Source organism: Cervus canadensis, chromosome X (genome assembly GCF_019320065.1).
Source record: "Cervus canadensis isolate Bull #8, Minnesota chromosome X, ASM1932006v1, whole genome shotgun sequence".
Taxonomy (NCBI): Eukaryota; Metazoa; Chordata; class Mammalia; order Artiodactyla; family Cervidae; genus Cervus; species Cervus canadensis.
This window is the reverse complement of record NC_057419.1, coordinates 128,760,539-128,773,378: the sequence shown is the minus strand read 5'-3', so window position 1 is coordinate 128,773,378 and position 12,840 is coordinate 128,760,539. Positions and strand designations below refer to the sequence as shown.

General features: G+C 43.2%; 2 protein-coding genes across 2 annotated transcripts in view; one reads left to right on the top strand and one right to left on the bottom strand.

The window, feature by feature from the left end:
• KIAA1210 (KIAA1210 ortholog) overlaps window positions 1-4,263 on the top strand; it is an 89,959-nt gene extending 85,696 nt beyond the window's left edge. Inside the window, exons 16-17 of the mRNA XM_043459844.1 lie at window positions 1,345-1,450; window positions 3,164-4,263. Coding sequence (XP_043315779.1) covers window positions 1,345-1,450; window positions 3,164-3,336 — 279 coding nt within the window. The 3' untranslated portion in view covers window positions 3,337-4,263. The remainder of the gene's footprint in view (window positions 1-1,344; window positions 1,451-3,163) is intronic.
• Window positions 4,264-8,966: 4,703 nt separating this feature from the next.
• On the bottom strand, window positions 8,967-12,275 carry LOC122436009 (cancer/testis antigen 47B-like). The gene is made up of 3 exons (XM_043460128.1): window positions 11,639-12,275; window positions 10,637-10,778; window positions 8,967-9,477 (listed from the first exon to the last, which is right to left on the bottom strand). Exons 1-3 carry the CDS (start codon window positions 12,273-12,275, stop codon window positions 9,465-9,467), a joined length of 792 nt encoding a protein of 263 aa, XP_043316063.1. The 3' UTR covers window positions 8,967-9,464.
• Between the last annotated feature and the right edge of the window lie 565 nt (window positions 12,276-12,840).

Below are 12,840 nucleotides of genomic sequence, written 5' to 3'. Positions count from 1 at the left end.
ATGCATCCAACCTGGGCTGGCGACCTGTTTCACACTTGATGGTATACTTGTTTCAATGCTATTCTCTCAGAACATCCCACTCTCGCCTGCTCCCACAGAGTCCAAAAGTCTGTTCATAGAGAAGATTCTATAAATCAAATCCTGTTCTAAATATTCTAGAACAGGATTCCTCCAAATTGGTTGAGGCATAAGTCAATATAAGAAAACCCCAAAGGTCACCACTGGGGTGAGTTGAGTAACTATTATTACAAATATTTTAGGCCTCTAAATATGTATATGCATTTAGGAAAATATGAGTGGAATTAAACTATATTCTTTTTCACTTAACATTTTATTTCTGGGCACCTTTCCATTATCAGCACATAATGATTTACCTTTATGTAAATAAAGGTAATGTTTGGTGTTCGGGCTTCCATATATTGATTTGGTTTGGTCTGGCACCTCCCTATAGATTAAAAGTGAAATTATGTGATGAACTAGGCTAACGGATCAGAACATGATAGGATGACGTCTTGCTTTTAATGTCCCATTTGCAATGTCTTTGGAAGTTTTAGAATGAAGACCCTTCTTGTCAACACTGCATAAAACTGCCTCAAGAAAACTCAATGAAGTTTACTTAACAAGAGATGTCTAAGTTCCTATACTTTTAAGTGCTTACAGAATTTGTTGAAGGATCATGTGAAAAACTGCGTTCACTTTTTGCCTTAAAGATCTTTTCATTTCATCATTATTATTTTTATGGGAGCAGGATCATGCAGGTAGAAAAGTCTACCTTGGTTAAAGTTTTGTCAGAGGGAAATACACTAGGATATGTAAACTAATTAATTTAGATCAGTTGTAGTGAGGTTAATTTGAAAAGCTTAAAATGTACCATTTTGAAAAGACCTATAGTTGTATCATTTTCTAATGCAAGACATGAACACAAGATGTAAACAAGTTTTGTTGTGTAGAAATCTATGGAAGCCAATTAATTGATAAGATTTGTTTGCAACCATCACATTTCAGTTAGCTTTCTGTTAAGTGCTGGTAAACTGCTAGAGAAAAGGTTGTAGTCGGGCTAAGTAATTCTCATGTTAACCTGTTTACACTGTTTATATGGTTAGATAACCTTTTCTCCCAGCTCAGAAAGGTGATAAAGTTGAACCAGCTTAGATTTTGTGATCCTAAATTCTGAATCTAGGTGCTTTCTGTGCTCTTTCCTTCCTTACCTCTCTCTCTTTCTTTTTGGTTAATGTTGAACTTATAATACCCAGGACGGGATGTGCACCTATGATCTGAGTAAGTAATTTGCTATTTTCATGTCAGGACTTATAAGATCTTTCTGTTTTCATTTTTGTATTAAAGGGAACTGGCCTTGTAAGTGAAAGCCAACCAAGAATGGTTCTCACTTCTGATGTCAAGAGACAAGAGAAGGTGGCACCAACAAAACCTCCGAAGTCTACCAAAACAGGTAAAACAACAACAACAACAACACCAAAAATACCCTATCCCTCGACTCCCAAAAGAGCTCTCACAGAATGTGAAACTTCCTATTTCAAACTCAGGCAATATGTGTCTCTTCCCCCAAATCAGCTTGTGATTCTCTCATAGTACTTCCATTAGATACAGATATTAGCTTGTTTTAGGAAAATCTAACTATTATGACTAATATAAATCAGTCCAGTGTGTAACTTTCAGAGAGCCTTTCAGTCTTTTACCCCATCAAGGAATCTGTATAGGAACAAAATTGTGATCATGCACTAGAACGTTCCTGTGGCTGGTATTCAAAAGGAGAGAATACCAAGCCACTTTCTAGCTCACAGCAAAGTGGTATTTTCTCACCCTCTACATTCCCAGTGAAACTGTGAAAAATAATCTGGTATAAATGCCCAATAGTATTGAATTTTTAAAAACTATTTAAAAGGCTTGTTTCAACTCCTCCATATTCTGAGCAGAGGTATGAGAGGTGGGGCATGTTGAAAGCTGAGAAAACCACTGTGCTGTGATAAAATCAAATGGGGTCTCATCTGTAGAGTTATGGGTCAGAGGGATTTTTTTTTTCTAGAAGGAGTAGGGAGAGGGGAGGATAGGTTTATATTGAGTCATCTTTGTTCTCTTCCTTAGTCCATCTCATGAAGAAATTAGACTAGGAATTTAGGAATCCACTGGCCATGATATAGCAGCACTTGACCTGCTTAGGTCAAGTGACCTAAGCCTCTCATGGGCATGGTACTCCTATCAAGTGGTTTTCAACTCTTACTATGTATTAGAATCACCTGATGTGATTTTTAAAAAATTATAGATAGTCCTGGATCCACTGCTGGAGATTCTAATTCAATTGGTTCACGAAATAGCATGTGCATTTGTATTTTTAAAGAGACCCTGAAGTGAAGTGAAGTGAAGTCACTCGGTCGTGTCCGACTCTTTTGGACCCCATGGACTGTAGCCTACCAGGCTACTCAGTCCATAGGATTTTCCAGTTAAGAGTACTGGAGTGGATTGCCATTTCCTTCTCCAAGGGGATCTTCCCGACCCAGGGATTGAACCCAGGTCTCCCACATTGTAGGCAGACGCTTTACCGTCCGAGCTACCAGGGAAGTCCCAAAGAGACCCTAGGTGGTTCTAATATGTGACCAGGGTTGAGAACCACTGGCTGACTAAGCCACTAAGTCAGTCAACCGTAAAGCAGGATGAGGGAGGAGGTACTTTTAGAACTGGGGCATAGCGAGGTAGTCTGCTCAGTAGGAGCAGTTGATATAATGTTATTTAGCATAGACTTTTCCTGGGTGGACCTACTGAGTCATCAACAGTGATTTCATACAATATAAGGGATTGGCAAAACAAAACCAATATTACCTTATTTGAAATTTTAAAAACTGAATGGATACCATATAACATGTTTCCGTTCTGGTCTCAGTTCAAAAGTATAAGACAGTCCAATAATAACGACCCAAAGATTGGCAGTTACAGTTGCAGTATTTATTCTCAGGCCTTCCAATGCCCAGGCCTCTGTGGTACTGGCCATATTGACATTACTCCTTTCACATACCACTGCCCGTGCACTGACTTTTAGAAACCAGAAGGAAACCTAAAAGGAAGAAAATTTTTATTGCATCCCATAAACATACTTCAGTATCTCTGGGGCTTCTTACTGCTTATGTTATTTGCTATGGTTTGGTTCCAGTTGGATTTGAAGATGAGAAGATACTTCAAGTACCTTCGATGGAAAAAGAAACCAGGTCTGCTACACTTCCAGCCATGCTACCACAGCCAGTTGAACCAGCTGAACCAGTTTGGTTCTCCCTGGCCAAGAAGAAAGCTGAGGCGTGGAGCCATATAGCAGAAACAATGCAATAAACCGCTCCTGGGTGGAGTATCAGCATTTCAAATTATAATTGCCAATAGCTATATTAATGCCATGTAGTGAATTATTTACTGTAGCCATTTTTATTAAGCATAAGAGCCTTAAAATGGGCATTAAAGCTAATAATTATTTGAATGAAATAGATGCCATGAATGCCTAACCTTCAGTACAGTCACTGCCAGCATCTGAAAACCCAGCATTTCCTTTATAAAAACTATGTAAAATGTTTGCACTGCTGTTGAATTGAGAAATCTTTAACTTTGGACCATGGGCTGTAGAAGGGAGAAAGCTAAAACATTTTGTTGGCACAACTAAGAGGTAGGCATTTCCCTTGTTCAAATAAATTCATTCTAATAGAAATGTCCAGATGATCTGGCCCAAGGATTGGCTTGTATGTTTTATGAGCCTAATGAAATGCTTCAATTCTTTCATTGCTGCTCTGAACTTTGTAAAGCCTCCTAAGAAGAGGTGGTATTGATAGAAGTGAAAATTCTGGGTTTCCAAGAAAAAATTTGCACAGCCAGCTCCCCAGTCTGTCCATTGCCCTTTGAAACACCTTCTTCGTATCCCTGAGGGCCCCCAACCCCTGCAACTTATACAGAGCTCTCTTTGCACATGCTGCATGTCAACCTGTCGAAAGTCTGGCAGCTGTGAGCACCCTCCTATGAGGCATAACATTCCTTGGGGACTATCATGCTCCTCTGAGGGGTTAGCCCTCCAGTGTTTGACCTCTTACCCCAGTGCCACTGTGGTCCTCTCTAGTTGCTCAGAAGCATAGTGCGTGTCATACACATCCTATTTTTAAAGTACTTAAAGCCCTCTTAAAATTCAAAATTCTGCAGATGGGGGCTTCCCTGGTGACTCAGACAATAAAGAATCTGCCTGCAATGCAGGAGACCTGGGTTTGATTCCTAGGTCAGGAAGATCCCCTGGAGGAGGGCATGGCAACACACTCCAGTATTCTTGCCTGGGAAATCCCATGGACAGAAGAACCTGGTGGGCTACAGTCCATGGGGTCGCGAAGAGTCGAACACAACTGAGCAGCTAAGCACAGCACATCACAACAGAGGCCGAAAGCTGTGCTTTTAGTCAGGCAGATGGGAAGCCTTCCACGAAGGAAGTCTGGGGCTCCTGGACAGCTTGTCTTACGCCCTGGCTCCCAGTAGCCCAGTTTCTTGTTGCTTTCCCTCAGCAGCCTCTGTTTCACAAGATTTGGGCTCAAAGCAAGACTGAATTCTCAAAGCCATAGGACAGGTGGCTTTCTGCTAACTGGAAGCCTGGAGTGATTGAATTAGCCTTTCCCTGCCCTCATTCCTAGAGGCACACACACCCAACAGTCACTAGGCTGGACAGCTCCTACCTCTCCAGTGAACCACTCACTCCAAGTCCTTGCCCTCCATTCCACCCCCCCACACACACCTGCCACACACACACACACACACAAAACACTAAGGGAGAGCTCCTTCTGGATGCCTGGACAGTACCTGGCTCATTTTCTCAGGGAACCCAGAAGTGTCTTAGTATTATACCTTTCATGGTATCTGCCTCTGTCACCGTGGAGCTACTTTGTTTAAACAGAAATGCAGCCCTAGACATAACTGTGCCTTTAAATTCTGAGTAGGGTGCTGCCTTATGCAAGAAAAATTCAGAGGCTGTAGGGTGGCAGAGGTAATTTCAACCCTTGGTGCTTGGTTTTCCTGATGATGGTATAATGTGATACTGTACAATCATTTGCTGGATTTTGCATTTTCTGTATAAAACAAATATTTTTCCTTATACTATATTTTTGCCTTTTTGATAATGCTAGGTTTTTGATTGATTGATTGGGTTTGATTCTGTTGTATTTCCATAGTGAACAGTTCATTAAGGTAGATACCTTTACCCAGGAAATCCTGGTAGGTTAACTGTTACACCTCCCTTCCCCCTCTTCTCAGGCTGGACCACAATTACGTTATTCTCACTCTGAGAACTCTCCATTAACAATTTCTTTTTCACAGTTAACAACAAAAAAAATATGTTTTAAGTAAAGAGGTTAAGTCTTTTTTAATGCATAAAGGCACGTTTTGGTAGGTTTTCAGCTTCTTTTAGCATTCTTGATTTCTGCTGTATGCAAAGCAAATAAATTCAATAAAGTTTGTTCTATAGTTTGTCTCTGTCTGTCACACGGGAAGGGAAATTGAATAGGTTATTGACAATTTAGACCCAAGGGTTGTCAGAAGAGCAAATGATCTTGAGAGGTTGTGTGGAGCAGAAAGGACCCCTACGCAGGTGTGCCTGACCAAGCTGATGACCTCCAGGTGGGTGTCTATATGAGGGAGTGGTAGTACTGAAGAGGAGGTTTTCACGTATGTAAACACATGAGGAGCAAAGAGATGGGTGGGAGAGAAAATGCAGACAGGTGAGTAGAGGGGACAAGATGGAGGTTGTACTGCAGCCTGGCTCAGGGACTAGGTCTGAGTCTTCCTGCAAGATAGGCTTCTAGAACAAGCCATTATCAAAAGGAAGGGGCCCCGCTGTGCTCAGGTAACAAAGTGTAACACAGAGTGAGCAAGGGGAAAAGGTAATAGAGCAGATATTTAATCTGGCCTGCCCATAACATTTGTCCTATTTGCAATGTTCAAAAAAAAGAGTTTAGTTAGGGATCCACATAACATGTCTAAAAATATTTAAAATGTTTAAATCAAATGATAAACCATTAAATAAGTTGTATCTCCTTTCATGACAAATGTACCTTCCTAATGACCTGAAAGGCAAGGTTGGGATTTAGAATTCTCAGACTCCTCTAAGTTCTGCCCTGATGATGTGGGAAGAGCTGCCCTCCCTCCCCTCCCCCTGCCCATGCCCTGGCTCCTAGGCCAGGCCGCATCCCCTTCTGGGCCTACAACCCCTCCTTGGGCCTGGGAGCACCCACCCCAGCAGTGAGTGCAGTCAGCCCTCCCCAGGACAGGTCTAAGAGGAGCACATGGGCCCTGGAAGCAGGCTAGGGACTGTTCAGGGCTGCCAGGTACCTGGAGCATGGGCTAGCAAGGACACACCCCTTGTTCCCACGGGCTGGGCTCCTGGCCCTGGCGGGAGGGGTGTGGCTGGAAGAGGACCAAAGTGGGCCCTCTAAAGCATAGATACCTCTTCAAGACAGAGATACCTCTTGCCTGGGCCTAGAAACAATACTATTTTAACAACTAGCACTGCAGAAATACTAACAAATCAGAACCAGTTTGAAGGGCCTCAAATCATACTACTTGACCTGCCCTTTCAGTTGAAATAATGGTGACAGGGAGTGCTTTGCCTTCTGTCTCACCATGTGGTTCTAGCCATAATAATATAACACATTTTAAAATGTCAACATCGGTGACCAAAAAAAATGACAGTGTAAGTGTTAAGTTTACTTTGACAGATATTAGTGGAGCACCTACTAAGTGGACAACTCAGTGCCTATGACTTTGGGAAAGATAAAATATTTTAAGGCCCCAACCATTCAGAAGTTCACAGTCCTGGGGGAGGTGAGGTGGGGGCAGGAGATACACACATATATAAATCATGCACAAATACTTGGACACAAATGTTCATAGCAGCACTATTCACAATAATCAAAAGGTGGAAACAATGTAAATGTCTACCAACAAAAGGAATGGATAAACAAACTGTGGTATATACATAGAACAGAAATATTATTCAGCTCTAAAATTAAGTGCTGATACATGCTACAATGTAGATGAGCCTTAAAAAATTATGCTAAGTGAAAGAAGCCAGACACAAAAGTTCACATATTGTATGGTTTTGTTTATAGGAAATGTCCAGGATAGGTTAATTCATTGAGATAGAAAGCAGATTGGTGGCTGCCAGGGAATTGGAGGGTGAGGAAACGGTGAATGACTGCTTAATAGGTACAGAGTTTTAGGTTGATGAAAATGCTCAGAACTAAAGATGTGGTTGCACAAAATTGTCAATGTCATTGAACTGTTCACTTTTAAATGGTTGATTTTAAGTGAACTTCACGTCAATTAAAAATGCTCTTCCCCAGTGGCTCAGAGGTTAAAGCATCTGCCTCCAATGTGGGAGACCCGGGTTCGATCCCTGGGTCGGGAAGATCCCCTGGAGAAGGAAATGGCAACCCATCCAGTATTCTTGCCTGGAGAATCCCATGGACAGAGGAGCCTGGTGGGCTACAGTCCACGGGGTCACAAAGAGTTGGACACGACTGAGCTATTTCACTTCACTTCACTTCACTTCACTTCCCACAGAATATGAGAGAAGGTATCAGTACTACCAAGAGAGCACTTAGGAAGCTTCAACTAAATGCAGAAATGAGCCTGGCTAGTCTCAGGTCCCCAGGCCCATCCCCTTCTCTGATCCACTGATCAAATATGACTTATCCTTTTTTTCCTCTTAAACAGAGTCTAGATTTTAAGCTTATTCTCTCCCTTTCCTTATTTTACTAATTTTTATTTATGAAATATTTCAGACCTACACAAAGGTATAGAGAATAATACTGTTGACATCTATGTACTCACCACCCAGCTTAAGAAATGTAATATTACAAATATAGTTGAAGCCCACTGTGGATCCCTTCCCAGTAGGATTGCCATCCTTTTCTTTCCCCAAGGGGTAGCCACCATCCTAAATGTAGTGTTTATCTTTCCACTGCACGCCTTTCTGTATGTCTGAGTACACACACATCCTCACAGGCATTGCCTTTTACTCTGTGTATATATCCACCATCCATACCTGGTGTGTGAATGTTCTCTTAGACTTCATATACCCGGTATCATGTCTGTGACCTTCTGAAACCAGCTCTGTCCCTTGGATATTTTTCTGGAAGTGTTAGTCATTCAGTCGTGTCCAACTCTTTGCGACCCCATGCACTGTAGCCTTGCAGGCTCCTCTATCCACGGAATTCTCCAGGCAAGAATACTAGAGTGGGTTGCCATGCCCTTCTCCAGGGATCTTCCCAACCCAGGGGTTGAACTTGGGTCTCCTGCATTGCAGGCAGATTCTTTACCATCTGAGCCACCAGGGAAGCCATCCCCATCCACAGCCTTTCTGTGTCTCAGCCCCTGCGAATCCTAATCTCCTCCCCAGTTCAGCCACTACCATCCTGTTCAATTTATCTCCAGCATCCCCAAGCCAGTGAATGAAGGCTGGTCCCACCATAGATGGATCTCAGCTTCTCCCCCTGTGGCTCTCAACCATCGCTTCTCAAATCTTAACTGAATCAGAATCCCCTGGAGGGCTTATTAAAACACAGACTGCTGGGCCCCACTCCCAAAGTTTCTGATTCACAGGTCTTAGGTGGAGATTAAGAATTCCTGGGTGATGCTGATAATGCTATTTTAAGGACCAAACTTTGAGAACCAGTGCTCCAGATCAGCCTCTGGGCTCAGGCTCAGCAGCACTATTTGGCCTCCAGGCTAGCTGGGCCATACATCAGGTTTCCTTCAAAAGCACCTAGCAGTACTGTGAAATACACATATAACACAAGTCATGTGTAATTTTCAATGTTCTAGTAGTCACACTTAAAAAGTAAAAAGAAACTGGAGAAAGTCATTTTAATGCTGTATTTGTTTAATACTAGATTATCATTTCAATGTGTAATTAGTTATTAATGAGACTTTACATTATTTTTTACACTTGCAGCATATTTCAACTCAGGTTAGGCACCTTTTGAATGTTTCACAACTACACATGGCTAGTAACTAGTGCAGTAAACAAGCTCAGTTCTAAAGGCTTGATCTCCATTTCTGTCTTTACAAAAATTGTTTTAAACTTGATATTTCAATTTATTTGGGGCTGCAATAAAAGAATTTAAAACAGGCTTACCAAATGGTGGAAAGTGATGCCTTTCAATGAAGGTAAAGTGTGTCAAACAAAAGTGAAAGAGATTTAAGTCAGGATTATTTATCTAAACAAAATCTGCCTGCATTTCAGCTTATTAATTTAAAAGAAACTTATTTTTAACTAGAACAAATGCTATCAAATATATCTGTAGAAGATAAAAGTCATATGTTATTGGATATCACTTTTATGGAAATGAATTTTGGAATGGAATCAGCGTTAATAACATTCCCATGGGCTTCTGCAAAATGAAAAACCTAAAAATCTTGATCCTTCTTTCTCCATCTTTCTAGTCTTCCAAACTGCAGGATGAAATGAGAGAAAATGAACAATTATACAGCATTAACCAGCACCAGAGACTTTCTTAATCTAAGATAACAGTTGGCCCTATCTATATTTGCTGCTACCTATATCTGAGGGCTGTTATCTCAACAAGTAGGGAAGAAAAACATATTTTCCTCTTGTAACCTGCATCATAGATACTGGTACAAATACAACCTGATGGCTTCAATTATGTGATCCTAACAACCTTGTCTCCCTCTTGCCCAACACCATAAATGTTTTTTTTTTTCCCTTTGAGAGGCTATTCTGGGACTTAAATCACTCTTTTCACCTTAAAAGTCTGTGCTCAGTCCACAGATGATACTCCCTTACTCTCCCAGACCCTCAGTTTCCATATCTACCATATGAGAAAGAGGCGGTTATGAAATACACCACCATGAAAATGAGGGCAAAAAACGTTAATCATTAAAGACAAGATATATCTTATACCTTCATTACCAGCTCACTGATAAGCAACAGTCATACTATGACAAAGTTGCTCTTCTTTTAACTGTCACATAAAATTTAAAAATCTACAACTGAACAAACATTTAGCTATTAAACACTAAATGTGGTCCCTACTTGAAATTCTGAACTTTTTGCTATTTGTAAGTAGTCACATTCTAAAAGATGTCATCTCTTAGTGCAGGAGACTCCACTTCTGTGGTCAGGAAATAAACACTCTACTTGTTCAAAGCCCAGTTACTTTCGCTGCTGCTTCTAGTAACTGTCTACTAAACAAATACTGGTCTTAGGTACTGATACATTTACAACTTGTTAGGAGTCTCACAGGTAGAGGACAAAAGACCTCACTAAAACAAGCTTCAGAGGCTTGGGATATATGTAGACATGTCTGATATATGTTGTACAGCCGAACTTAACATTGTAAAGCAATTATACTCCAATAAAAAAAACACTTTAAAAAAAAAAAAACAAATGAGGAGCAATAAAGTATATTTCAGTACACAATGCACTTTATATTACTAGGTGTGTGAGTGTTCTATAAACATTAGGTAAATTTGAATTGTTGAACTAATTTTAAACAAACTTTTTCTTAATTTACTGGGAGAATTAAAAAGCAAAAAAAATTTGTAAATGCCTGGGAATAGCTGGGTTATTTTCAAAGCTATACACAGATACCTGGACTTTCTGGGCCTGTCCTTTGCTGGGTCCAGATTATTTTCTGGTTCTTCTTGTTTTTTGTTATACTTCTCTTCTTTCCCCTCACTTTCAGTGTCTTGGACCTCTTTTTCGGAATTCTCATCCTGGTACTTAGTTATTTCTTTAGTGAAGAATAATACAGAGTTTGGGACCAGACGTTCACAGGAAAAAAAATCCCAACGCATAAGGAATAGCAACAGACATCCAGAACTCTACCCTCAGGAGGAGGAGGATAGGAGCAACTAAGAAAAGAGTAACTGGGGGCCTTCCTTCTGGTGGATACAACATTTCCATGGCCCTCACTTTGCTGCTGCTTGATCATTTTCACAATCATATTATTTCTTCTTCTCTAGTAAATCTGTCACCCTGTGCTACTGATTACTTCTGGCCAAAGATCAGAATCCTTTGGGTCTGATGCATTCTATATGTTTTGGTCAGAACTTTCTCACCAAAATATGTTTTGTTTCAATGACAAATTCTATGGTGAAGGTCATTAGTCCCTCAACCCCCTGAATACTTCATTTTGACCAAGTGCTCCTGTATCAGTTCATAATATTTTGGGATCAACTTTCCAAGAATCTTGCCATTTTTAAAAGCTATGAATCAAATATGAGGTATGCCATTTGTTTGTTCTCTTCCATGTCCTCTCAAGCTCCCTCCCAAACAACTGCCTTCACTGATCTTCACCTATGGGCTCATAACTGGCACCAATCATCTCAGGTCTCTTACCAGGGCTGGCAGAGGGAAGCTTATTTCTCCCCGCCCCCCCCCAAATCAGAGAGGTCGTTATGGAGTTGGGCTTCTACTGGGCCCCTCTGGCCTTCGATTCAAGGAGGCCCTGATTCCCAGCCTCCCCTCCCAAGCGCCCCCCCACCCCGAGCCTGCCCCCTCCTCGGGATCCCTGGTCCCCAGACCCGGCCTGCAGATGCCAGTGTCCCCGTCCCCCCCACCCCAACAATGCCCACCCTCCTGAAGGCTCACCCTCAGGGGCAGCCGGCTCCTGTGCCATCTCCCACAAGCTGGACTCCTCAGACTCCTCAGCGGCTGTCTCCCATAAAGAGGCTTCCTCGTCTTCCTCTGCCTCCTCCACCTCCTGGGCTGGGGCCTTCCCCGCCGGCCCCTCCCCCGGTCCATCCGATGACACCCGGAGCTCAGAGAACTCGGCCACCTCGGCCGAGCCTTGATCAGACGAGTGCTGCTGGGCCCGGTGCCGGACTGACACGTGGCCTTCATGAGGCTGGACTAGGTCGTTGCAGTAGATGCAGTTCAGCAACCAGCGCACCAAGTCCAGGAATGTTAAGCGGAAGCCGGCCATGGGGGAGTGGCGCGCATCCACTATGAGGTCCAGGCCCCCTGCCTGCTCCTCCTCCCCATCCTCGGCCGGCCCGATGTCAGAGTCCTCCTCGGGGCTCCCCCCCTCCAGGGCAACCTCCCTTGGGCCTCCCGAGGCCCCGGCAATTCCGCCCTCCCCGGCCTCAGGCACGGCATCACCCCTGCGAGGCCCGGAGTTGCGGTCCACACCTTCGTGGGCTCTGGTCGTTCCGGTCTGCACCCTCGCCGTGCCTGCTGGGCCTTCCTGCCCGTCAGGGGCTGGATCTCCACCCCTCGTGGTGGACATGGCACTGGGCAGTTACCTCAGTTGGGCGGGTGATGACAGCAACAGCGCAGGTGGTGGTACCTGAAGTGGCTGCCCTGAGGGGAGGCTGAGGGTGGTGGGACAGGATGAGGTGGCCACTGAAGGGACGACAGAGGAGGCCCCACGACAGGGAGGGTAGGCAGCCAACGGTGAGAGCGGCCCACCGGAAGCTGGGTCTCAGGCAGTGGAGACAGGCCTGATGCAAAAGATTCCCCTAGGCCGCAGATGAGGGGCGGGGCCATAAGAGTAGCCAATAGGACGTGCCCTCTCATCACAAGCTCTGAGCTCATTTGCTGACAAATAAGGATTGACGTGCCCTGTGTCCAATGAACAGTCAAGGCACTTAGATTGTAGAATTGTTCACAATCGTCTCCTGGTTCTTTTGACGCCCTGAGTTTGGTTCTAGCCTACGTTTAAGTCCGGAAGGTTCATGTCCTTTTAGTTTTACGATTGTCCAAAAAACCCACAATGGTGCAATATATTGATAATGTGGGTTGAGGAAACTTCTGTAAAAGGCAGAGAGTTAACATTTGGGGCTTGGAGGTGC

Bases quoted from the DNA above. Each gene is read 5' to 3' on its own strand.
- LOC122436009 (XM_043460128.1), bottom strand. From the start codon at position 12,275: ATGTCCACCACGAGGGGTGGAGATCCAGCCCCTGACGGGCAGGAAGGC. The intron at 10,779-11,638 runs GTGAGCCTTCAG...TCTTCACTAAAG, and splicing joins GGAGCCGGCTGCCCCTGAGG to AAATAACTAAGTACCAGGAT.